Source organism: Rhinolophus sinicus, linkage group LG17, assembly GCF_036562045.2.
Source record: "Rhinolophus sinicus isolate RSC01 linkage group LG17, ASM3656204v1, whole genome shotgun sequence".
NCBI classification, from domain to species: Eukaryota; Metazoa; Chordata; class Mammalia; order Chiroptera; family Rhinolophidae; genus Rhinolophus; species Rhinolophus sinicus.
In genome coordinates, this window is record NC_133766.1 from 2,718,877 (window position 1) to 2,745,226 (window position 26,350).

The 26,350-nt window shown below is 46.3% G+C and overlaps 1 protein-coding gene across 6 annotated transcripts in view; it reads left to right on the forward strand.

Annotated features, from left to right (window-relative positions):
* Positions 1-321: 321 nt before the first annotated feature.
* POU2F1 (POU class 2 homeobox 1) overlaps positions 322-26,350 on the forward strand; it is a 108,207-nt gene continuing 82,178 nt past the window's right edge. For 5 of the 6 annotated variants that reach the window (XM_074322342.1, XM_074322346.1, XM_074322341.1 and 2 more), the window contains exon 1: positions 322-443. In XM_074322342.1, the coding sequence (XP_074178443.1) occupies positions 383-443 (61 nt within the window). In that variant the 5' untranslated portion in view covers positions 322-382. The remainder of the gene's footprint in view (positions 444-26,350) is intronic. The other variant, XM_074322344.1, reaches the window with a different exon arrangement.

The following is a 26,350-nucleotide window of genomic DNA, read 5'->3' on the forward strand; positions in this document are numbered from 1 at the left end:
CACGTACCACACTGTACAGGTTACGCTGGAGGAGCGAGTCCCGTGGAGGTCGCGCATGCGCAGACTGAACTTCAGGCGCCTGGAGTAAGTCGCGCATGTGCAGAGCCAAGACGGAAAAACATGGAGCGCAGGGGTGACTGGCAGGTTGAGGGCGCTTTAGCGACTGAAAAGCCGCCACGGCTGGGAGGCGCGTGCGCAGAGCGCCCGAAGGGGTGGGGCTCCTCCACGGGGGCGGCCTCGCGCGCCCCCTGGCGCGCGCCCGGGGAGAGGAAGGCGCGGGAGGGGCGGAGAGGAGGGAGGCGGTGTGGAGGGCGGGCGGGGGGAGGGGAGCCGGAGCGAGGGAGGGCTTATCGACCCGGCGATTTTGGTTAAAATATTCAAAATGGCGGACGGAGGAGCAGCGAGTCAAGATGAGAGTTCAGCCGCGGCGGCAGCAGCAGCAGGTAATCATTACAGCATTTTACATATTCATATTCATACTCAACCCCGGCTCCGCGGCCCCCCCCGCGACTTAGCATAATTTATTAGTACTCAGGATTATTATAATTAACGGCGGGGAGCTGGGGGGCCGGGGAGCGCGGAGCCCCCGCCGGGCGCCGAGCGGAGGGGGAGAGAGGCTCGGAGCGGCCGGGCGGAGGGGGAAGACCCGGGGCAGAGGGGGCTGCGGCCCGGCCCGCCGGCTGCCCGGCCGGCCCCGGCCCGGCCCACAGCCGCCCGCCGGCACCGGCCCTCCGCCGCCGCCTGGCCGCCGTGCCCGAGCCCGAGCGGGTCCGCGGCGGGGCCGGGGCCGAGGAGGACAATAAAGACGTTTTACATATTCATAGCGGCGGGCGGCCGGGCCGGACGGGCGGGCGGGGGGGGGGGCGTGGAGGACGGAGGTGGCGGCGGCACAATGCCGGGAGGCGGCGGGCCCGGAGCGAGCCCCGGCGGCCGGACCGCCGCACGCGTGCCCCCGGGAGCGGGCGCGGGCGGAGCGGCGGGGGGCGCACGGGGGGAGTCCACGCCGCCGCCCGGGAGCCGGGGGGGGTCCGAGCCGGGGTCACGGCCCCGGCACCTCGGCCGCACCCCGCTTGTCCCCCGGGTGGCGGCCTGACCCGAGCAGGCCCGCGGTCGGGGTGCGCGAGGCGGTGGGTGGCCGCCGCGCGGGGCCGCTTTGCCCCCTCGGGAGGACCCTTGGGGAAGTTCCCCTCGCAGGGGATGTCCTCCGGGCCGCCCCATGTGCTCGGGCCGGCGGTCCGCAGTCCCGTGGGTGCTGGAAAAGCCTGTCCCCGTCGGCCGCGGTTCCGGGGGTCGGAGGCGCCCGGCGTGGTCTGACGGTCTCCCTGACCCGCACGGGCGGGCCGGGGGTCGGGCCTCTCGCTCCCAGGCCCCAAAGCCCCCCGAGGCCCGCAGGACGCGGCGGTGAGGCTGACCCGGCCCCAGGACCGCCGACCTGACAAGTTGATAATATTCCCGGTTTCCCTCCTGCGGGGAGTTGGGGAGGCGGGGATCCCCTCCGCGGGCTGCAGCGGCGTTTTCTTGCGGGGGGCTGGGTCCTCCCTGCTCGCCGCTTAGCCGAACCTCTCTCATTTGAATAATGTCTAATTCGGGGAGGTTTATATTATTGAAATGGCCGCCTGGCTTTCCCCGCCTCTCATGTTTAGTAATTCAGACCTTTAATAACAGCCACTCACAGCCCAACGCCGTGTTTATATTTTACATTCGCCCCATGTGCTTTTGTGGTTCGATATGATTCTTTTTTTTTTTTTCCTTGGCAATCCACAGGGCTCTGAGATCAAACCCAGGCTGTGCTGGGAGAGAAGGGGGAGAGCGAGGCCTGGGCTCCTCCAGCAGTTGCCTAGGCCTCAGGTTCTCTGCCGCTTGATTTATTTACTAATAACCAAAATGACTCCCCCCACCAATTCCACACACCCCCTCCTCCGCGGGCACAGCAGACCCTGCTGGGGCCTCACCAGCGTCACGACAGCTCCTAGCTGAGCATCAGCTCTGTCTAATTTTGTTTTAAAAAGACTTTCTTACAGTTTGCAGTAATATTGGGCCTAAGGGGGAAAAAAGTCTGTCTTATTTTCAGAGGCCAAGGAAGCCTATTTGGGTTTGAAACAGGTAAATCACGTTGTTGTGCTAGTTGCCCCCTGCTCCTTGGCTTCTACCCCTAAATTAAACACTTTCAAGCTTTGTGAAGGTCTGCAGTTTTGTAAAATCAGTAGGTTTTTTTTTCTTCCCCCCCCCCCCCAGGAGTTATGGAGTAGCTAAGTATTTTAGAAATTCCAATTGACAGCACTTTAAAAATTTCTCAGGGCTGTGCTCCTTTTTCAATCTCTTGATTCGAATTTAAAATGGGGTTGATATTAATTTTGTGCTGTCATTATCATAGCTTTGCTTATTTTCATTGTAGCACTCCTGAAAACAGAAGTGAGGTTGTTTTCTTTGAGTGTTTGTGTCATGGTTAAATGAGTGAAAATAGAATAAACACGGGCATTGTGTGTGCATTGGTCGTGGTACTTACTCCCCTCCTACCATGTTTCCCTGAAAATATGACGGGGTCTTATATTAATTTTTGCTCCAAAAGACACATTAAGGCTTGTGTTCAGGGGATGTCATCCTGAAAAATCATGCTGGGGCTTATTTTCCGGTTAGGTCTTACCTTCCAGAAAACACGGTAGCACACCCGCCTCTCTTCTTTAAGTTGTCAGAATTGACTGTTTTGTGTAGTTTAGGACAGTTGGCCTGGGAAAGGCAGATTCACTTGTGCTATTTAGAAGAAACAATGATTTTGATATTTGGTCTTTCCCTTGGTAAAGTTTTCTTTCCGTTTTATTTTGTATGGTTGTCGTGTGTTTTTAAAAATCATAGTGTTGCTTCTCACTGGGTGTTTTTTTCACCCCTGCTAGTAGAGGGGACTCTCACAAGTGTTTACCACTGATATGTTAAACCTCAGAAATTATGTGAAGGCACTTTATGGTCAGTTGCTAGCTATGTATTTTGTGAGACATCAGTCTTTAATTCGTAACAAAATTCTAGATTTAATGGGCTAAAAGCAAGCCAATTTCAAATACCCAGTCCCCCCATTTTGCTTCTTTACCTCCAGTACGCAGGCCCTGAATGCAGCAGGAAAAACAGCTGTAGCTTCCAGGACAATGTTTAGGTGAATGAATGACGGCTTCAGAGACCCGATGTGAGGTCGGGTGGACAAAATCAGGAATATGATTTCCTGCCGTAAACTGTGTGTTTTTGCACCCGATTCCCAAGATGTGGTCAAACTGATGATGTCATTGGACAGAGGACAAGGTGCAGTTAATTTGATTTATTGTCCTGAGGTGAAGTATGGCAGTGAAACCTTCTCATAGGGAAACCATTTATCTCAGGACAATTTCCTTTATAGCTGCAATTTAACCACCACCCAGGCTGTAGTATTTTATCCAAGAGGATAAAATGTACATTGCATTTTACAAACAAAATTTCACTGTGAGAATTTTTGTAATACAGAAAAGGGTATTATTAACTGGCCTTCTATTTTGATTGGCTTTCCATGCTATTGCAAAAGTTGATTTCCTCAAATTCTCACATCGAGACTCTGGGCTTTAAGTATCCTAGAGATGATCCATATGTTTGCTCATGTTAGGTTCTCCGTGACCCCCAAACTCCAATAAGAAGCTGCCTTTCTTGACCTCATTGGAGCACAGTCCAGGCTAAAGGAGAGAGCGTTTACCTTAGGACCTAATTCGATGAATAAAGTGACGTTGAAGAGAATGAGCTTTATGTTCTTTTAGGTTGAAATTACAGTGTTCAAAATAAGGTAGAATACTTCCAGGAAAGCATGTGCTTTGCAGTTTTTAAAAATACAATTCGGAATTCTTTTTGGATTTGTCTCAAATGAATCTGGACAAACTTGTGCATTTTATTTTGCTCGATTAGCGATTTTAACAATTTTTCCATTGTGAAGTAGGGATTCCCCATATGATTTTTGACATATCAGTAGATTCTCCTGTTACACTTTTTAAAATCATATTTTAAACTAATGTATCTTAAAGTGATTATTAAAATGCCCTGGGGATGTGGTAGAATCGCTGTGCTTTATCCCTAACTCTGACTTGTGAGCCAAACTAGACAGAATATTTTACGTTACGTTCGAGCCTTCCTAAGTTTTAACCTGCCCATCTCCTTTTCACTCTGTCAGGTGGCTTCCCACAAGTTTTCAGAAAACCCATTGTCACTTCCTTTTTAAGTTGCCCCACCTATTTATTATAATGGTACTTCTGAATTTGGGCCCTGAAAATTCTTGTGACAGCTGGCCCAATATTTTTAATTTCTAAAAGGACCATTCTAATGGCTTCTAAGCCATTACTGTAGAAGTAATTTTTAACCTCTCTCACAAACTAATTTCCAATTTTTTCATTTTGTCATTGTCAGAAATCCCAGTCAAGGAAAAGACAAACAGCAACTATTTTTCAGATTTAAATGGTGTAGTATTCTGCCATATTTTTAATTGACTATTCTCTGCATCGAAGGGCAGTATACAGCAGCAGAAATGAAATGTGTTTCATTGCTGCCTCAGGAGAAGTAATTGTTAATCTGTTATTCACCCAGTTAGTGGATTTTGAAATAAGTTTAAGTCTCAGAATGTTAAATTAAATTGCCTTATTAAGCCACCACGTTTAAAGGAGTCTTGAATATCTTAAGCAGGTGGTTCTAAAATGACAGAACTGGAAATTTAAATGTTATCTTTCATGTTTTCCATTAAAAATGAAGCATTTGAAGTTTCTTAAATCTGTGTTGCTTGATTTTGAATTTGGTTGTTTTGAAAATTGGTCACTCATTGTCATGACTCTCTGTTTCCTTTGCACCAGGAAGACTAATATTATGTAGTCACGATTGCATTATTGTTACTGGTTATTTTTGTTTTGTGTTTAATATTGAAAGCCCACAGCTCCAGGCTTGGCATAGAGGCTTCTTTCAGGCACTATGCAAACTCATTTTCTTTTAAAGTTCTGGTGTGTGACTGTCATTAGTGTGCTTTTATACAACAATACTGGTTCAGTCACACAGTTTTGTAATTTGTAAAGACTATGAAGCCTAATTTTTAAACAGGGATGTGTTTTCCTAATGGAAGTGATTGCATTGAGAACTATTCAGATAATTGCTGTTTACACAACAGAACAAGTCACAGACAAAACATCCCCTTTTTGGTCACCATGTTCTTGTCGCTGTTGCCTCTTTTAATGTGAAATGGCCCGAGCAAATAAATGCTTATTATTTATTTCTTCAAGGAAATCTGATATTGGGCCTTGGCGTGTGCGTGGATTGTTACACACCTGCCGTACTTGCGTTTCTGTATCCCTCCCGGATGAATTTTTTCCTCTTTATTTATTTATTTATTTATTTTAGGAAACTCTTTGGGCCAGAGGTTTGCTTTATTCTTATCTTTTTGTATTGCTTAAGTAAGAGAAGTGTCTTTTTGAGTGGAATCAGGGTTGAAAGAGGTAACGATCACAGTTCACAGAGAAGAGCAGTTTCCTTCTTCATCTTCTTTTGCTGAACGTTTTTGTACATTAGTGACATTGTGTGAATAAAGATAATTGGATAACTTTGTAGATTTATGTTTCTTCTGAGGAATAGATCGCTTTTATTTTGTATTGAAATATCTCTAACCATGTTCTAAACTGGCAGTGAGCCCTTGTAAACTCTCCCGGCAGTCACAGCAATGGGAACCGAAATAGCATGAGTGGGGTCATTGCCTGACTTACTGATCCATTTACAGTATATTTAGAATTTGGAATATGAGAATTGTCTTGAGTTTCTGAACCTCTGGTCTGAAGAAGCGCTTTACATCTAATGCCCGTAGTTTAAAGTTCTGTGCGTTTTTACTATAGGATGTTAATTTACTGAGCATTGATAGTATATCTTCTTTGTAGTCGGTGATTGCCATAGCTCTTTTGTTTTTTCTTTTTAATTTAGTTTTTACAGTTAAACCAATACTCACATTTTCAGTGCTACCTAGATTTTGCTGACAGGACTAGTAATGAGCAAAGGAAGAATCAGCAAGCCACTAGATTTGTCAGATTCTTTTTTAAAGGACTATGCAGGAACCTGGACATTCATCCAGAAAAAGACAGATAATATTAATCAACAAAGAGGACAATGTGAAAAGCACAAAACTAGGCTCAACAGGAGTGTTGGTGGTAGTGGCTTTACTTAACCTGCAATATTCAAAGTCATTGCAAGTTCAGTTTAACTTGCCACATGGTTTATTTCATAATTCTCTGTGTAACTATTGGTTTTTATGTTGGAATCATAGCAATAGTGTGTAAAGTAAAATCAGTAAAATAATAAAATAAAAATCATGGTAGGTTTTTTGTTTGTTTGTTTGCTTTGCTAGTGAGCAACAGAAGATCTAACCAGGACGTTCTGGAAAGTGAACATATGCTGTGTGTTAAGTCTTGTGTTTAGCGCGCACTCACCTTAGTAAGGGAGCTGCCCTGACGAGCTCTGTAACCTGCAGAGGGAATATACGTTTGTAGAGAAAAGTGGCTTAGCGATTTTCTTGTTTTAGTACACTTATTTTAATGGTCTGCTTCATGGGGAAAAAAGCCTTTCTTTTTATTTTTTATTTTTTTGCTGATTCATACTGCAGCAAGCACGTATATTGTAATTGATCTTTTAAGAAGTTATTTAAACGTTTCTTCGCTTACAAACAGTATCTGCTGCGTACCTGGTCCTATGCCAACTATGTTTGGGATAACAAGGGAACAGATGACTTGTATGTTAACTCCTGCCGTGGAGGTGCTGGAAAGTTAAAAGATAATGTATGTAATTACATATTAAAATATGTCAGAGGTAATAATGGTCAGAGTAGAGACGAAGGTGTGTCTGGGCTTGTAAGAACCAAAGCATCCTGAGTTTGTCGGAACCGTTACCTGGAGGGTAATTGCGGTGCACTGTGTCCTAAAACCATGACTCGGCAGATAAGGAAATATCCTCACGGTGGCCGAGTGACTTGCCCACAGTCTCTGACCCGCTGAATAACGGATGGGAACGTGGGCTTCTGACTTTCCAGTCTCCTCCTCCCCAGTCTCACCCCCTCCGACATTGCTCCCGAGTCAGGGAAGTCTGTAAGTGGACGGTGAGGCTTTAAAGCTGAGCGTAAGGGGAAAAAGACTTCAGAGGAGTGGGAAGACGGAAGGCATCGCAGGGGGGGCCCTCGCTGGTCAAGGCAGCTGTGAGGCTGAAGGACGAGGCATTTGCTCTGTGGGCAGGGAGGCTGGCGGAGGGTTCTGAAGTAAGGAATCCTGTGCTAACCAGAAGTATTAGGATTAGCAGGGGGGGGTGCAAGGTGGTTTGAAATAGGAGGCAGAGATGGGGTCCATGGAGACCGGGGCCTAAGAATTGAGGCAGGTGGGTTGTTGACTACGTGCTGTTAGACACAAACGTGATAAGGTGGTTGGTTACCTGACCTCAGGAGGCTGCAGTCTGATAGTGATGGGGTGACAGCCTGTCGGGGTGGGGGTGCTGACGTCACAGCCCAGCGGCCTGTGGGAGAAAGTCTTCTGCTCTTTACCGCAGGCACCATGTTACGTCTGACCGATGGCTTGGTTGTTAGCCTTCTAGACACTGAATTGTCCAACTGACTTAATTTTCTTTTCAAATCGAACTGCAGTGTTCAGGCCACGATGAACCCGGAAGGTCCGATAGGCAGTGACGTGTGCATTTTCCTTAGTTTCCTTCTCGCTTCCACTTTATGTCCTCACCTTTGTTTTGTATTTCTTGTATTGCTTCCATCTTACATTCTGGTTACTTTGTGTTTTATGTGGGCTACCTTACATCCTTCCGGAGCAAGGCAGGTATAAAATACAATACAATTACCATAGCAATGACATAATGATAACGTCTCGATTTTTATAGTACATTAAAATTTATAGCAGCTTTCTCATTTTTACTACCTCAGTTGGTCCTTTCAGGCAAGTATTATTATACCCATTTTATAGTTGAGTAACATAAAGCCCAGATTAGGTGACTTTCCCAAGGTCATGTGCTTAATAAACACTAAGTACATTTGTGGGCAATAGCAAAACTTGGAGGTGAGCGATGCCCTAGGAAGCGCTGGAGGGCAGGTGGGGCTCTGAGCGCCCAGTTCTGTGTTGCTGGTACAAGAGTTTGGGTTTCGTTTGCTTGGCAGGAGGGAGCCATTGAATGTTTTTGTTTCCCGTAATGATCAAAGCCCTCAATTTAAAGTGGTTAACAGCGAATTAGAGTCAAAGGAGATACCACAGTTTTGAGCTTAGGTTATCAAGAGTAGCGCCATGAGCCGAAGTAGGAAGCTGGGAAAGGGAGCCGTTTGGAGAATAGGCAGTCAGTTCAGTTTTAGACATGTCGTTTGACACATGATTGGATGGATCCTATTAGGGTATAAACTCATTGCAAAAATGAAAAAAGTTTTACTGAACTAAATGTGTGATAAACACTTGAATATTAGGATTGAGATTTATGCTCATGCCACCGTGTGCACTGAGCACAGGCTGAGCTAAATTCTAGACGTCTCCTTTTGGCTCGTTCCTTTCAACAAGACGATGGTGATAATACCAGTGTTGGAGGGGTGCTGTGGGAGGAACAAATTGACAGCGGAAGCATTCCGGAAGGACTGTAGTAGTTCTTACCTGAGCGCCAGCGTCAGGTGCCGCCCTGGAGAAGCAGCTGCGGCCAGAGCGCGAGCCTGGGGGCATCTGACTGCAGGCTGAGCGTTTCCCTGTGCGGCCAGCACTGGGGAGACAGAGCTTCTCCTCGGTGCTCGTCCCAAAACGGAGTACACGGAAGGGCCGCTGGTGCCAGCAAGCGTGCCCTTGCCTTCCAGCCGTGCTGTTCTCCAGCCCGCGCCTGCCGCCCTGCATTCTTATCTCGCACTACTTCCTGAAAGCACACGACTCAACAATTCCACCCAGGAAGTCCCACAAGCACAGCTTCTTTATCAGGTTTTAACTTTTTAAAAAAACATCCCCCTCCAACTGTGTTGAAGAGCCGCTCTGGGCAGGGGGCTGTGTTTTCTCTGTGGCTTGCTTGGCTCCCCTCCCGCCCCTTCCCTACTCCCATCCCAAGGTCACACACGTGATCTGAAGGACAGCCTCAGTTTTGGTCAGGCGTGTCGGGATGCTGTGTGAGCCCCTCTGCTCACAGGCTCACACGTGCCCTCCCCTGGAATGTCAGGTGGGCGTGGGGTGACCTCATGAAAGGGCCCTGGGCTCCACATCACTTAGCTTTGGGACTTTGGGACAAGTTCCTGCACCACTGATTCCTTTGCTTTTTCACTTGTGAAGGAGAGAGTTCTCAAACTTTTAAAAGCCAGCGGACTTCCTTTTCAAATGAATTTGAGGCAGAAATTGAATGTATGAAAGGTAAGCGTGGAGCTATTCTGATGGAAATGGTGCCGCAGCGGGAGGCTTCCTCCTGCTGTTCTCCAGTGGCCTTTCGGGCACTTTCACGGATCCGTGGGACTCCTGCTGGTGGCACTGGTTGAAAACCTCATCCTTGTTTATCATAAGGGAGCCATCTATCCATTGTTCTGTCTCCACAAATAGCTCACGTCCACGCCTGTGCTCCTGTCCTACTTTCTCAGCATTTAGCTAATTCAGCACTTCATTATACGCAGTCTAATTTTTTCCTCTAATTGAGTTTATATACATAAATCTTGTCTCCTCCTAAGAGCCTTGAGGGCAGAAACACACTGCTAGGGACAGAGGAGACATTTAGCAAATACTGCTTGATGGATGAAACGAGGGCTTCTCAGTCTTGGCTGGCATGAGAGTCACCCATGGAACTTTCTCACCAGGCCCAGGCCCAGGCCTCCCTCCTGAGTTGCTGCCACAGCAGGCACCGCCACCCGTGGTTGTCAGAGCTTGACGAATGTTCCGCAGCACTGAATGAGTACTTGCTGCACTGCAAGAGCATCGCTTCAAATGTCTTGCACTCTGGTTCTCAGGGCACCAACAGGCTTTGCAGAGGAAAGACAAACAGAACTGGGAAACCTGGGTCTTTGTTCTGTGTGCAGCACTGTTTTTCCAGTGCCGAACAAATCACTTCACCTTTCTGGCCCATGGAATTCTCACTGATACATTGTGGATCGTTTTCATACCTTTTTTTTTCTTTTTAAGCTGTGGAATTCTTCAAAAACGTCTTCTGGGTGAAGCCCAGTAAACAACAGACACTTTGAGTAGGTCAACTTTCATCTGATATCATTTAATAGACGTATTAAGAATATAAAACGATAGGCTTGATCCTGTCTTAGCAACAGAGCTAAGTCTTTGTGGGCTTTACATTTACACTTGAAACGTCTTATTAGAACGAGGGAACAGGGACAGTAGGCTTATCAGGAAAGGTGGTAGTTCTCAGTGTGGACACGAGCGAGGTTAGAATTAACTATCCTGACTGGTCCTGCGTTCATTTAATTCACTGTTTGTAGAGCATTCTCTGTTCCTTGCTGTGCCCCCAGCACTGGACATAGAGTAGTGTGACTAAGACAGATGCTGCCTTCTCAAAGCTTACAATTTGTTGGGCAAGTCATACATTAAATACCACCGATCGTAGTTAACTGAGTAAAATATGGGAGCTTCAGAATACTCTTAATAAGACAGAGACATAGCATGGACAGGAGGGTTTGGGACCGGCTCCCCGAGGAAGTGCTGTTTGCACAGATGTGGGGGGGCTGCAGGGTAATCTGTCCATGGCTGAAAGTAGGAAGTGGGATTGAAAGTGTGTGAAGCAAAGGGACGATATCTACATGTTCTGGAAACTAGTGAAAACACAGCACTTTCAAGGAACTGAAGTTTGGCCTGGCTGGTCCAGGAGGAGCAAGATTTAGTGAGAGAGCTAAAGATGATTTTTCAAGATCTTTATCTTTTTAGTGGCCAAATACACTGGCAGAATTTGTGGAAGAGGATCTATACCTTCCACCCAATGTCTAACACTTACCGAGCCTTTGTGCTAGTTACTGTACTAAAGGTTTACGTGCATTTTCATATTAATCTTCACAGTGACCCATGAGGTGTGTACAGTTGTCACCCTCATCTTTCAGGTGAGAAAACTGCAGTGGAAGGAGGCTAAGTGACACCCGTAGGTCTCGGACCTGTTTCCATCATGGCAGTGGACAGTGGGGACGATTGTCAGGCTCTTAACCATTAGCTTCGCCTTCAAGTGTTTACACCTGGTATTTCTGAGCTTGTCCTTCGTGCTCTTCCACGGTTCCCAGGTCCAGATCGTGGGGCGCATAATCCCCGTGCACGCTTCGTCTCCACCTGCGCCCTGGAGAGATGCGCCGCCTTACAGGGCTCCTACCTGGCTTGCGGCCGGTCGTCTCCACGTGTTCGTTGTCAGAATGTTTGGAAGCTGTTCGTGTGCACGTGCCCAGCGGTGCTGCTCGGTTTGGATTTCTCTTAAGAATCCCATTTTAAACTGAAGCTACTTGCAGACATTACCATCCAGGTCATTTTCGTGGGGGCATCATGTATATATTTTTGTGCTCCGCTGGGCTAGATAACTTAGGACTTATTGTGGTTGTATGTTATTTTGAGTCACACGTGTTTAAAGCATTTTAATGTTTCTCCAATGAGTTGTGACTTAAAATTGATACACAGGCGGGTACCATGGGTTTGTTTACCCCTCCCCTTCCCCTAACCAAACTGTTACTAAACCAGGGGTGTAGCTTGTAGTTGAGGGAACACGGTAGCTGATGATTGTTTCTGATGAGAAGCCAGGCATCTCACAGCGTCGGTGTTCCCAGTCCTGACACCCAGTGCAGTCGTGCCCTGTGTCCCTGCTTAGTTGTCACGCTGTGTGTCTGACATGGTCTTCCTTGCACTGCCCTGCCGAGCCCCCGCCCAGCGCTGCCTCACGCCGCCAGCTGGGCGTGCTCTTCGGCGGCCTGGGGCATATGTACGTGCGCCCTCGGATGCCGGCCACGGCGAGCCGGGGACTGTGGACATTCTCGGATGGCCTGGGCCTTGTGACCGCCGTCATCCGGCCTGAGAAGTGGGCTAACCATTTCCAGTGTTGCTGGAGGAGGTGGCGGTGCGGTTTCAGCGGATTGGACTGCAGTGGCCAGTGACGGAGCCATTCCGACTCCTGCTGCCGTGAGGACGGCCGTGCCATGGGCTCAGTGACTGGAATGCGCTCCTGGGCATGCGCAGAGCCTCGCGCCGCCCTCGGCCGCACGGCGCACGCGCACCACGCCGCACCACGTGTGCGCCGGAGCCCGCGTGTGCGCGCACATGACTTAGAGAAGGCGTCTTAGCGCCGTCCTGTTGTGTACGCCAGCCTCTCGCGGGTTTTGCATGGCTCCCTGTTCTTTGGGACTGACCCAGGTAAATAAAATCTTTTCTATTTGCTAGGTAATCTCTGGGTAATTTCAAGGCTGACCTTTTTTTAAAAATCTCTGAACTTTATTTAGTTGAATGACTTCTAGAGGCATAAGTAACAAATGGTAAACCGATTGTTGACTAGTTACTCACGGTGGCCACAGTTGACCGTGGATGATTCTTAGGTTAATGAGAGAGGTGAGCAGAGGGCAGTTTTCACCTTGTTTCGGCTTATAAAACGACTATATTGACGTGTCTGCAGGTTCCAGTTCTTCACAGACTAACTAGCTTGCCTTTTCTACCGAACAGTTTTCCACCAATACCCTTCCCTATCCTACCTCATCTTTTGTCCTGGGTGCACAGTGTTTGTGGTATTGATGGGCCAATCTATTTACTTGATTCTTGCGATTTTCGATGTCTGTTAGGCTTTTCCTTAGTTACAAATATCCATCGACATTTGAACGTTTTATACATGTTGCCAGATTGCCTGTGAGAGACATACATTCTATATTTTTTATCTATAGTATATATTTTATCTGTGGCATTTAATAGTGTCAGTTTCCCTGTAATCTCTTTTAACTGTATTGATAGATGAAAAATATCTCATTGCTTCAATTTCTACCTTTTCACTACAAGTTGGGCATCTTGTTAAATTTTTATTTCTTCTGTGTATTTTTCCAATGTAATGATATCTTCTCTTGTATGGCACTGGTTCTGGCCCTTTCAGAATACTGTAGTTTTCCTGAAAATTTATAACTTAAATATTCTCTTTCCATGACTACTTTCTCCCACTTCCCTTTCCCCCAACTAATTAATTCCTATATTTCTTTCAAGAAGCAGCGGAGGAATGAGAGTGGAGTTGGGTCATTCCCCTGGGAATTCTTAAACATTCCCCACAGCCTCCCCCATAGTCTCCCAAACATGGCAGAGTGGGAGTCAGCGGCCTTCCCTGGGGTCTGTAACTCCTGTGCTGGCGTCTATCTTAGCACTTTCAATTATTAGTTAACTTGTTTCTCTTTTTCAGAATAGTTTAGGGTCCATGAGGTCAGGGCTACATTGTATTCCTGTCATTTAACATATGCTTGCTGTGCATTTGATGCTCAAACAGCATTGAGTGCTTTTCTGATTCTGATTCTCTTCTGTGAATCTACCCCTAGTGGCAGGGGACAGTGCACCCCTAAGAGAGTCTGGGGCTATCATAAAATGAAACAATGTGATGACCCAGATAATCTCATATTGCTAATTACAAATTCTTTATTCTCTGTCAGAATATATTGGTGGTGGTTTTGTGTATCAAGTATTGGGTAACATTTACTTTCTAGAAAGAAGGAGCGTGTTTTTCTTGTGGCTTTGGGAACTCTACCAGAGATCCGTGGCGTATCCATCTCCCAGTATGAAGTGAAAGCACCGGCTCTGGGACCAGACAGACCTGGGTTTGAGTCCCAACTTTGCCACTTACTGGCTGTGGGCCAGTCGGCTTGTTCCTTAGCTTCTTTGTAGTACTTACGGAATAATCTGTTTCCTTTAACAAGTTTATTCAGAGTGGGTATTTATTGAATGCCTCCAGTCTGCAGGGCCCTGCTGCGTATGTCCTGAGTGTGCCAGGAGCAGGCACCGTGGTTGCCTTATGGAGTGTCCTGGGTGCCAAGGTTCTTTTCCCTGGGACTGGACACCTTTGCCCTCCTCCTGGATCTGTACCTGATTTCCTGTCCACTTAGCACAGCTTCAACCACAGCCAACTCTTGTTTGTCCGGGACCACCTGGTGTGCTGACTACCTGTAGTTTAAAAGAAATGGTGCATTTTTATTTAAAAGAGCAAAAACATGTGCGTGTTGTGAATGGTCTGCCATCGATCCCGCATGGTAACCGGTGGGTGCCACCTGCATGTCCCCGTTGGCAGGCACACGCTTTGCTGGCAACTCTGGGATCTGTTCATTCGTAGAGAGGAGAGTCGCAGAGGGGGTGGGGACAGGTGAGCTGTGGCGCTGTGGTCCCGGAGAGCAGAGCCGAGCCTCACCCTCGCACACAAGCGTCTCCTTCAGCTGAGGGGAACGAGAGTGAGCTTAAATTTTAGTCTGCCTGCTCTTAAGACGCTGTCGTTTTTTAATGAAATAAGTGGTGGGGGGTGAAGGGGGGCTGGAAGGGTAATGCGGTTGGGCGTTTGGAGCGTGCTTACTACCTACGGACTTGGAGACCACAGGGCGCAGCCCCAAGGCTTTTCAGTGCTGGGTTGGACTGGGGTCAACCCCCTGCAAGCTTGGGGTTCTCTGGGAGCATGGCGAACGGGAAGTTTAAGGAAGCTGGCAGTTGGGGGGAGGTAATTTAACCCCTGCGTGGAGAGGGTTCAACAGTGTCATGTGTGAACCAGGGTTGACGTACAGCAGAGACAGCCTTGAGAAGTCCTTGGTGACTAGGAAGGACGACAGTGGCTTTGAAGGAGAGCGGCTGCCTGGCAGGAGCACAGTGACGCAGGTGGCGGAGTTGAAACGCCTGCCGGGCTGTGCCGGGCGGTTCCGAGCGGCGCCCAGGCGGCCCGCCGCGGTGCATGCTGGGCCTCCCGGGTCCCGCGAAGGCGCTCAGATAAGGAGCAGCTCCCAGCGACGACCTGTTTGTTCGCCTGGTGGCTTGTTTTTCCAGGTAGTGCCCTTTTGGCCCTTTTCAGAAAGCAGTTTTTATGTTTCCTTTATCAACTGTGTGTTATCCTTTTGAGTGATGCTGCGGAGTAATAAATATTTCTTCATAGTGTGTGTAACTTGAACCATACAATAAGTTTAAGTTTACACAGTCATTTTTTCCTACCGTTTGTCTAATTCTATGCATAAAGTTATTTGGGAAGTTCTCTGATCTTTGCTCCCCTTCTCTTCCTCATTTCCCGCCCGTTTCCCCAGTTAATTGAGAGTTGACTGGTGTTTATTTTTTAAATCCCATATATCAGATTCTTGAAACCCTTCTTCTCCCTTGACTTCTCATGTGACGTTTTTTCCTGGCTCCTTAAATTTAAAGACGAAAACTTTCCTTATGATGAATTAATGCAAACTTTATCCATTTGTTTCATTTTTGTGCCCCTCCCAAAATTAAGGTGGTTTATGGAGATTCATAAACTATAGCAAGAAATAGAAAATAAATACGTAAAATAAAAGGCCTACTATAAAAATCTAATCTTTACTTTCAGTGGGGCACAAATATTTCTCTAAGCTTCATAGTAGATGGTGCAAAAACGCAACCTCGTCAGTTTATGTCATAACATTTGAGAGCAAGCAAGCTTTTGTTTTAAGAAAAGGACAAATGCTGACTGAGTTCAGAAGGGAGCTGTCCCTGGAGGCCTGTGAACACCTGTGGACCGAGCAGGGGCCTCGCTGCCGTCCTCCTGGGATGCCCGGCAGCCTTCCCAGCTCCCCCACTGGCCCGGGGGCACCATGCTGAGCGCCTCCCCGAAGGCCACGTGGCGGCGGGAAGGCCACACGGAGGCCGGTGAGTGCCATTCAGAGCAGCGTCTGCTTAGAGGGGGACGAGCTTTGGGGAAAATTCAAGGGAGGAAAGTACTGCACGTCGTTTAGGCAATCTTCCGTCAGTATCTTTCATCAGCTTTTTCTAGATGATAAGCCCCACGAGGACAGGAAGCGTAGCTGTTCTGTCCCCAGTCATACAGGGCTCCCAGTAAGAAGTCTTCAGAATAGAGATTGGGCTGCACTGGGTTTGAAATGACATTTGTCGGTGCTTATCATTGAAGGTAGAGAAAGAATTTGGTCTTGTGGTTCGGGGAGGCTGGTCAGCGACTCAGGCGGCACCTCAAAGGTAACAGCACCACCTTGGCAGGTTCACGGCAGCCCTGGGGCTCAGCAGCTCGATTTCGTCACTCTACTGCCTGTCATCGAGTTCCAGGGAGGTGACTCGCTAACCAAATCCAGGACGGACAGAAATAGAAACAATGCCTGTTGTTACTCCACCGACCTGTTATGGGAGATGGGATTGCGGGGCGGGTGCGATTCGTGGTCAGTCGGCAGTCCGGTCCCTCGCTTGACGAGAAGCCAGGTCCTAATCGGAGGGGTTCCTTCGTGACTTCCTCGGCCAAGGCCACGGAAATGAAGGAACTATGTTAATGGGCGGGACATACCTTCTGCGCTGCTCGGGTCTGTTTTGCCCTCAGCAGTGCTGGGCACATCTGCAGATTTTTGTTCTCTGGGCTTCCCTTTCCTAGTCTTAACCCAGCCACACTGTCCTCTAAAAACACGGGTTGCCACTGACGGGAGGCGAACACGAGGTTAGTCTACTTAAAAAGTGTTTTAAAGAGGGGAAGAGGGTGCAGTTCGGGGTTTGGGTTTGTGATTCAATTCCCCAGGGGTCCTGTTTGCCGTGTTGGTGGTGTGGGCACGGCGCTGATGGTGTGGGCACGGTGCTGCTGGTGCGGGCACGGTGCTGGTGGTGCGAGCACGACGCTGGTGGGGCGGGCACGGCGCTGCTGGGGCGGGCATGGCGCTGCTGGGGTGGGCACGGCGCTGCTGGGGTGGGCACGGCGCTGCTGGGGTGGGCACGATGCTGGTCTTGTGGCCTCGTCACTTTAGCCAGAGGAAAAGGACGTGCCTCACAGGGCTTCCATAGGCAACTGCTCAGGTGGTGGTTCTAGCACGTGTACACCCAGGTGTACCGACGCACAGTAAACTGCCCTGTGGCTTCATGGCCACGTTTTGGCATTGTTGTCACATGTGGTCCTCCCACCCTTCCCTTTTAGTTTTCATTCTGGAAGGTGCTGGGAGTGTTAGAAGCAGGGTACGTAGCCCCTTGAACAACAATATGCTTTGAAAAGCGATCATGTCAGTGTAGACATGGAAGTTTCCGGTCAGCATGAAACCAGAGGTCGGCCGGGAACGGTTGTGGTTGCGTTAGGTCCAGGGACCAGATGGCTGGGAGGTGGGCTGTCCATTTGGAAAACTGTTGTGTCTCAGGGTCATACAAAAATGAGTTCTGGAGAGATTAAAGGTTTGAATGTTTAAAAACAAACTCAGAAAAGTACTAGGACAAAAGTAGAGATACTTTTTACTTAGTTTTAGAGATGGAAAGGCTTTTTGACATGACACACAACTCAGATGCCATAAAAGGAAAAGATTGATAGATTTCAATATGTAAAATACATAAGGTTCTACCTTCCGAAAGGCTCTAAATATAAGTAAGTCGTATACTCTATGGGAGAAAATGTTAATAGCCCATATGAAAGGTAATTTTTCTTAATATGTTAAGTACTGTTAGACACCAATAATAAATGACATACACCCCAATAAAAAAATGGTCAAAGTGTATGAATAAGCAATTCATGTAGAATAGAAATGTAAACATGAGCCCTGATCAGAGCCTCAGCTATAAAGACAGAATCCTCTTTAAGTCAAAAAGATAAAAAAAGGAAGGATGAAGAAATTGGAAAATGTGTACTTTTGGTGGGGTAGTGGGGAAATTAGCATGTTAGGGAAAATAATCGAGTTGAAATGATTTAGAGGTAATTTAGGAGTGTTTTTTATATACTTGGTAATTTTATTGCTTTAAAGGAGGAAAAAACATTTAAAATCATGAGATAGTTAAATTGAGCCGGGATCCCTGATTTAATATGCAGGACAGCAGGTAAATGATTTGAGTTTATGCCTCGCCTAAGCCTGAGTCGTGCTTATTAACTTGTTCCAAGATAAGTGTCTCAGGTAATTATTGAAAGTCAGCTGTCGTTCTAACTCACATTTTCTTGTGCTCTTGCACAAACGTCTTTGATAAATGCTTCCGGTGTCCCGATGAAGGTCCTTTTCCGCAGGGGTTGGAAGCCCTCTCCTAGAGTTTTTCAACATTAAGTTTATGGGAATATCCATTCTGATCCAGAATTCAGCTTCTGGAACTTTTTCGGTAGGGACTCCTTGTTTTGTCAGGAAATTGTCACCCGGGAGGTAAGCAGTTGAGCACCTCTCCTCCTCCTCTCCTGTTTGACTCCTGCGTCTCGTTGGCCAGTGGAGAGCAGTAACCGTAGCAGAGCCATCGCTTCTGTAATAACCCATTCGTCTTCTTACAGGCATGACTCCAAATGGCCTGCAGAATCTTTCTTCTGGTGCCAGTGAAATAGCTTAAGTATTTTGCTTAAAAAGAAGGAATCACAAATCTCCTTGCTTTTAGCTACTGCTGTGCTATAAGCATAGTGATGGCAGCCAAAAGTTACCTATGCAGACGAAGTGATGTTGTTACAAGAATTTGAAAGCAGAATTTGCTATGGATAAAGAAGTTGGCAGCAAGGTTTGTTGCTTGAGCTGAAAAGTTAATTAAAGACAACCTCAGTTGGCGGTATTCGCTTAAGATGGAACGATGCTGGGTATCTCAAAAGAACAAGGCATCAATTTTGTTTCTAGCCCACGTACCAGACACTGTTCTAAGTGTTTTACAGGCATCATCTCATTTAATCCTCACCTCAGCGCTGGCATCGGTGCAGAGCTTCCCCAGGGGAGTACTTCGAAGGTGACCGTAGTGATATTCAGCACTGAGGTACGTAGCACTTTTTCTAGGAGAAGTCTGCGAACTTCATTGTCAGACCTCCTACAGAGACCCTGGACCGCCAGGAAGACCAACAAGTGGGTTCCAGAGCAAATGAAGTCTCAAACAGTGCTGGAGGCAGAAATGACAAAACGGAAGCCTTGGGCACATCGGGAGAAGGCAGGGTTCTTTGGAAATTACAGTAATGTTGGGAAAATGGGAAGGCAGCAGGAAAAGAGAAGACCAGATATGAGGTGCACTGGCTCCAGAAAAGAGGCCGTAGGCTGAGTGCAGGAGCGGAGCAGGGCTGTGAGGACGGGACACTGTGCACGTCACTCACTGAGTCGCCAGGAGTCGGCCTCACACACGTCGCAGTTTGATCCCGCCTTCCATGCCTGGTCTGTCAGGATCAAAAGGGAGGATTGGAAGATACCGAAATTGCAGATAGTCCCGTAGTTGGCACCTCGAACTGTTTCTAAGTTCTCTTTTTTCCTGTTCATAATACAATGATCCAGTATACGTACTGTGCCATCCTCTTAACTTTTGGGTGGGAATTCTGTTGTGGGTTAGTATGTAAGTAAAACATGTCTTTACAACTTACTGGAAAAGGAAAAATAACTTTGACACACATTTACATACATATATTTGAAAAGATGTGCTTAAAAATCCAGGTAGAATAATTATATCACACAGTCAAATCGTCCAAATTTTGAAAGTTGTTTAAACTTTGCTGTCATTAATTTCTTTTAAGAGTGTGTGCAGAGAGCGAGCTCCAGTGGACGCTAGTCTCTGATCACCAGGGAGGGGGAAGTGTCAATTTCCGGTACTAGAATGACTTGTGGTTTATGAAGAGACACGTGTAGTTGGAAGTTACATGTTCTTCACAGAGCATATGCAGTTTTACTTCTTTTAACTTTGTCTCAGGTTTATTTTGGAAAGACTTAGTTGTGTGAATAATGGGCATATATGCTGAATTTAGAAAACATTGCGAGACACGGGTTTGGTAATTCCTTTCAGTTTAGTGCTCTTCATGAACTTGGGGTAGTTATGTTTCTTACCTTGTGTTTGACTGCAGCACGTTTATAAATGATAGACTTTAAGTTAGTAATGAACTTGTTTTCTCTTGCATAAAGCAGTCATCTAAGGCTAGAGTGACTGCTTTATTCATTTATTAAGCACTTACTGTCTAATACCCTCCAGGTACCATGTTATACTGTTTCACACACATTACTCTTAACCCTCTGAACTTGAATCAGAAATGGTAGCTCCCATCCTGGAAGAACTCACTGTTCATTGGGGTGGGGGTGGGGGTGGGGGAATGGCAGATGAACCCGCTGACAATTATAACACCCTGTGATGTGTGTTGTGAAGGATACAAGCCTCGTATGTTGTGGAAGAAGAGGGTCCCTTAGCTCAGTTTGGGGGGGAGGGAAGGTTCAGGGAAGACCCAGAGCTGAAGGAGAGCAGGAGTTAGGTTGGGGTGTGAGGGAGGGGCGGGGGAGTCCAGTACACTCTTTGTGGCACTGAAGGAACACAAGAGTATGTAAAGAGCGTTTTAGGTGTTTAGCGAGAATAATAACTAACATTTAACATAGTTCTTATTTGCCAGCCACTCTTCCAAGCACTGTATGTTCTGTGTATTAACTCCTTTAATTCTTACAACCACCTTATTATGTAGGTATTATAATTATCCTCATTTTACAGATGAGGAAACTGAGGCACAGAAAAATGAACTAATTTATCTAGGAAATAACAAACTAGGAAGAGGAAAAGCTGGGATTCAAACCCAAGCTGTCTGGTTTCAGGGTGTGGGCTTTTACTTAGTAAGAAGTTAAAAACTCTGGGTTGCATTGGCGGTAAACCCTTTTCAATGATCTTGTGCCACTGAAGCAAATAGCTTACTTCCAGAAAACGTGAAGCAGTGGATCCTGCCCACTTCTCTCTGCTGTGGAGGGAGGTTGGACCGCCTTCATCTCCGGGCCTCCAGGCCGGCCCTGGTTCCCAGCCCCTTAAGGATCAGCAGGTGACAGTTCTGCTTTGTCTCCAGTCCCTCTGTGGACCGGCCTTCTCCTTCCTCTTACTCCAGCTGCTCTGAACTTAATGTAAGCTCCTGTACTCCCTCCTCTGCTATAGGCCTCTGCCTCCCTCCCCCAGCCATTGAAATCGGGGTTCTAAAGAGAGAGGTATGGGAAACCGGCTGGGCCATGGAGGACCGTCCCGGGGGCTGTGCTTCGCATTGTTCAGCGCTTGGCAGCCCAGGGGTGGGTGGAGAAGGCGGTCAGATGGAAGGCCCCAGGTGGCGGCCTTTGTCGGGCTGTATAGCCGAAGCACAAGGAAGCACGGGGGTGGGAAGTGTTGACGAGAAAGACCCTGTGGTCTCAGTGGGACTGAGGAGGAAGTGCAGGCAGGAGCGAGTCAGTGGTGGGCGCAATGGAGGGATGAGGGACAGGCAGTCTGCACGAGCTGGAGGGTCGGTCTTTAACCGATGGGCGCAAGGGGGTGAGAGATCCAGGAAGAGCAGAGCTTGCACTGCGAGTTCAGAGTATTAGAGGAGGAACAGTTCTGAGTGGTGAGGGGGTCCAGGATGTGGCCATTTGTGTGAGTGGCTGCAGTGACAGTCATTACAGTTGAGGACGCTGCCTCCCCGAGGGTGAGGCGGTCTTGTGTGTGCGGTGGGCCCCGCCATGGGCCCAGGGTGCTGGGGGTTGCTACCTTGGCCCCTGGCTGGCTGTCAGATGGAGACACTCATTCACATAAGGCTGTGGTCACCCCCTGTGACTGACATCGTGTTCTTGTTTTCCTAGACGAATGCAAAGCCTTCAGTGAAAAGGGGCGTTACTTCTATGATCACAGTCTCGTGTGTGTCATCTTTTTGGTATATTTCCTAGCATAACTACTTACGTTAGCAGGATTTTGACCCCATCTGTCATTCTGGGCAATCTCGTCTGGCATTTTCTTTCCAGAAACAAAGAAGAGAAGCAAAGGATATGTTCAGGGTGTTTGCGTTATGCTGATAGTTTTGAGGGACTGTCCACCATGGATCAGGTAGAAAGAAAGCAGTAATTGTGGCTTGGGAAACACTGTTTCCTTTGTGCTTGTTTGTTTTAATTGTGTATATTTAGAATGTTGTAGGTGCTTCTCAGAATTTAAATTAGGGTGTTTAAATTTTAGGTAAGAAGGGAAAAATGATGCTTAATCGTAGTTTTATTCTCGAGGATGTCACCACAGGAGCCTCAGGAAAAAATGTAAATTTATGTTTGAGAGAATTAGTTTATTGTTAGCACCCCTTTGAGAGGACCCTACCTGGGGCTGAACACTGATGTAAGCAAGTAACGAGGGTAGGACTACAGTCTGTTGGTTTCCTATGGACGTGGGCATACTTACCTTGAGTAGGCTCTGGAAGCCTTTTTTTAAATCGACAGAGTGGATCAAACTGACTCTAAAAAATGGTTTCTATAATAGTAATCTCATAAGCAGAGGATCCACAATATATTACATTCTTAAGTTTTTGGTGCATTATTAAAAATGTATCTTAATCACACCCTGTCTTCTGTATTGTGAGTTATTTTATTTCTTCAAATTTTGTTATGTTTCCTAATTAGGTGCAGTTTAGGCTAGATTAAAAATGAACATGCATACACAGACTTCGGTTTATTTTGCTGGGGTTCTAAAAGCAAATTCATATGTTGTCTTAGTAGTTTCATAATTGTGTTCCTCAAGAGATCAGTAACGACTTAACTAACAACCATTTCAGATAATAATAGTGAGACTTTGTACACACGCAGTGTATGTGAGAGATGTGTTATGAGAAAATCTCATGAGCCAGACTACAAGGTTTTCAGCTTTAAAACTAATCTTGAATTCATTTGTACCTTAGTAAATTAGGGCCAATATTTATCGATATTTTGCTCAGTGTAGAGAGAAATAGAGTTTGGAGAAAGAGTTTCAATATATTAGTGGGACATTTTTGGTATGATTTTCTTTCATTTTCTCTTAGTATTGGGAACTAGGAAAATGACGTTTTTCCATTAAAAAGTCATATTTCTTGGAAACTGATATTATAGACTTCACAGTGGATAATGTAAAATAATTATCTGTATTTTATTAAGAATTAAGAGAAAATAGATATGATATAAGATAATATTACCATTTTTTCCTATTTCTTCTTTACATGTTGATCATGTAAATCAAACGTATTTTTTTCCTAAGGGTTGGCAGTTTTCCCCATGTTTTAAAATGTATATTCTTTCATAACAGGATCCCTTTAGACGCTTCTACAAGTGAAGGCCATCCTATTGCTGTTGGGACTACCGGGAAGGCCTCCGTGGAGAGTGTATTTAGAACCAGCAGTCCACGTTTCATGTGTTACATCTTTGCAAATGAGAAGCACAGATGTCTTTCTTTCTAGAATATACTTACCAAACAGTAGTCCCCACTAATTTCTCCCAGAGAGTTGTTTGAGAAATTGAAGTGTGCTTTCCCCAAGAACTATCCAAACTTACTCCGACAGTTTTCCCTGTGGAAGAAACGCCAGCAGGAATCACTAAGAGGAAGTTTTGAAGGGGGATCTACGATCCCCAAATATGTTTTCAGGGTGAATTTTTTTCTCACTGTGAAGAGGAACCAGAACCAAAATAAATTCCATTGTTGGTAATTTAAGAGGACAAACCAGGTTATTATCTATATTCTGTATAATTGTGTAGTTAAATTACAGTTTTATTACATCTTTTTACTTTTTTTGCAAACTCCAAACCAAAGAATGTTCATAACAGCCACAAATGGCAAAATGAATCAGAGTGTTTCCAGCCAATAGAAGAGCTTAAAGAATTCTTTTAAGATGTAACTGAACTTGATAGTTTCTTGCTCATAGAAGAGCCCAGTTAACATGGATGACTAGTCTGTAGCTTTCAGTCTGATGTGTGATGACGCTAAAAAAGGAAGCATGTGTGCATGTGGCATGGCATTCCTAATGCTTCTTATGCCAGACTGTGCAGGCTGGCATTTTACCAGGAGCTTTCGGTATTGGCTGATTTATGTGTCCACTTAATTCAAATTTACATAATCGAATCAGGCCTTTGAGTTGTTCTTAAAAACAGGCCTTGTTTTATTGCACATGTGTGCCACGTGTGTCTGCAGTCTTGCCACATAGAAAGCTTGTGCAGAAGGCAGAATTAGTTGTATTCATTGTTAAAAAGCAGAAGTACTATTTGGAGCCTGATCCGTCACGATAGAGACCTGAAACTCAGAGCAGAAACACCTATCTTCGGCTTCAGTGATTTGATAGAGAAAATGTGGTGCAGGTCATTTCTTCATCTGTCCCTTTTCCCACCCTCTACCCAGTGTGAGGAGAATTTGTTTGTTTTGTTTTTAAATTGGAATCCCTGAAAATGGTATGCTGTGGTTCATTTTCTTCCATTGGTGATTTTTCTATAATCACAGCACTGTGTACGACTTACCTACACGCCATAACATTTGTTCTTCCCTACTGCCAGGCACCATGTGAAGACCTGGATGTATTTAGTAGGAATTGTTGTCTTTAAGCAGATCTGTCGCTGGTTTTCACGCAGAGAGATGGGGGCGCATAGCGTTGATCCCCTTGAAGCTTTTTCACGATGTACGTCATGCCTGGGCCCTAAGTCTGGGTTGGTGTGTCCTGTGTGGTGTAGGTTCAGGCAGTGGCATTTCTTCACAGTTTTTTAAATGGTCCCAAGCATGTTTGCTTTTGAGAACCGTAAGAATGGGACAAGTCTGTAAATAGGTAAGTGCAACCAAGTGTTCTAGGTGCTGTGAGAGAGAACTAAGTGTACTGGGTCTAGAGAGGGCGTAAAGAAAGAAGCCCTAGTGGGCACCGCGGCAAAGGTTTCATAAAAGAAGACACACCCTAGCCGACTCTTGTTCTCCCAGGGGATTTCGAGTAGGGAGAAGCCCTGAATCCACAGAGCAGCACTCCAGTCTGGACAGCAACTTGAACAAAAGAACAGCTAACAAACAGCTTACTGCGTTTTGGAAATTGCAACCGTGTTTCCCCGAAAATAAGACCTAGGCAGACAATCAGCTCTAATGCGTCTTTTGGAGCAAAAATTAATATAAGACCCAATCTTTTTTGCTATAATATAAGACTGGGTCTAATATAATATAATATAACATAACATAATATAATATATAATACCGGGTCTTATATTAATTTTTGCTTCAAAAGGCACATTAGATCTGATTGTCTGGCTAGGTCTTATTTTCGGGGAAACAGGGAAGTAGTTGGCATGATTAAACTGTAAGGTGAAGATGGTCAGAAAGAAGATAGTTTTTATGTTGCAGAGAACAAGGAGACATTAAAAAGTGTAAAGAAAGGAGCATAAGGTTAGACTTGAACCTTAGAAGAATCACAGGTGACATTTGGAGCCTGGATTGAGTGGTGTGAGACGGGAGGCAGGGCGGTCAGTTGGATACAGTGACAGTGACCAGGCCAGAGTGCCGAAACCAAGGCCGAAACCAAGAACAGGTGACTGGCCGGTTGGATTGAGGAGCGAGGAGGAGAACGTGATTTCTAACGTGACGGAGTGGATGATGGCCCAGACTTCAGGTTTGAAGGGGATGATTAGGTTTTGGAAGAAGATAACGGGGGTGGGGATAGTGGATGAAGGGGGGGATGGGAATAGGGGCCTCAGGGGAGGGATTGACCCTGGGGAGGAGAAGGTGTGAAGCACACGTTCAGTCTGTGCCTCGTGGGTGGTGCTAACCCTGCCCTGACATTGCGGAGTGTGTGCCACCAGCCCAGTGCTTGGCTCTGGGTGGCGGGCAGTTTCTCAATTCTCAGGTGAAGCCAGTCACAGCTTTTGGTTTTGTTTGAGTTACGGGAGGAAACATCCTTGCAGAACCTAACACTAGGCTGATGAGAGGCAAGAATGGCCTGCAGTTACCTGGCTTCCATGTGAGGGCTGAGAATAAAGTCCAACTAAGGAGACAAGCAGAGAGAGAGGGGAGATAGCGGAAAACAATGGGTCTTTCCTTCTGGCTATTCCAGTTGCTTGAGCCAATAACCCCCACCCCCCTTTTATTTATCTCAAGTTTGTTAGGTTTCCTCTCCCTTGAAATCGATAGGGTCCTAACTGGTAGAGAAATAATGATTTTGTTGTTGAGACGGGAGAATAGATGGTAGCAATAACATGAATTTTGAGATGAAGAATTGATGAGGATAGTCACAGCAAATAACCCTGAGTTCCCGAGTCAAGTTGGAAACAACTGAGGCTAAGTGAAGGTCAAGTGTCCAATAAGTCTTAGCTGAGACTAGAATTCAGAGCTTGCACTTCTAGCTCAGTGATGTTTATACCATATTATCTCACTTAAGCTGACAGAAAAGGGACGACATGATCGTCTTTGGAGGAGCTGCCTGTGGACAAAGGGAAAGATGATTTTTTTTTTTTTTTGGTTGTTGTGTTTGAAAAACTCTTTGGGATATAGCAGCGCAATGACTTTCCTGCCCTGAAGAGCCTCAGTGAATATTTATTGATCTATTAGGG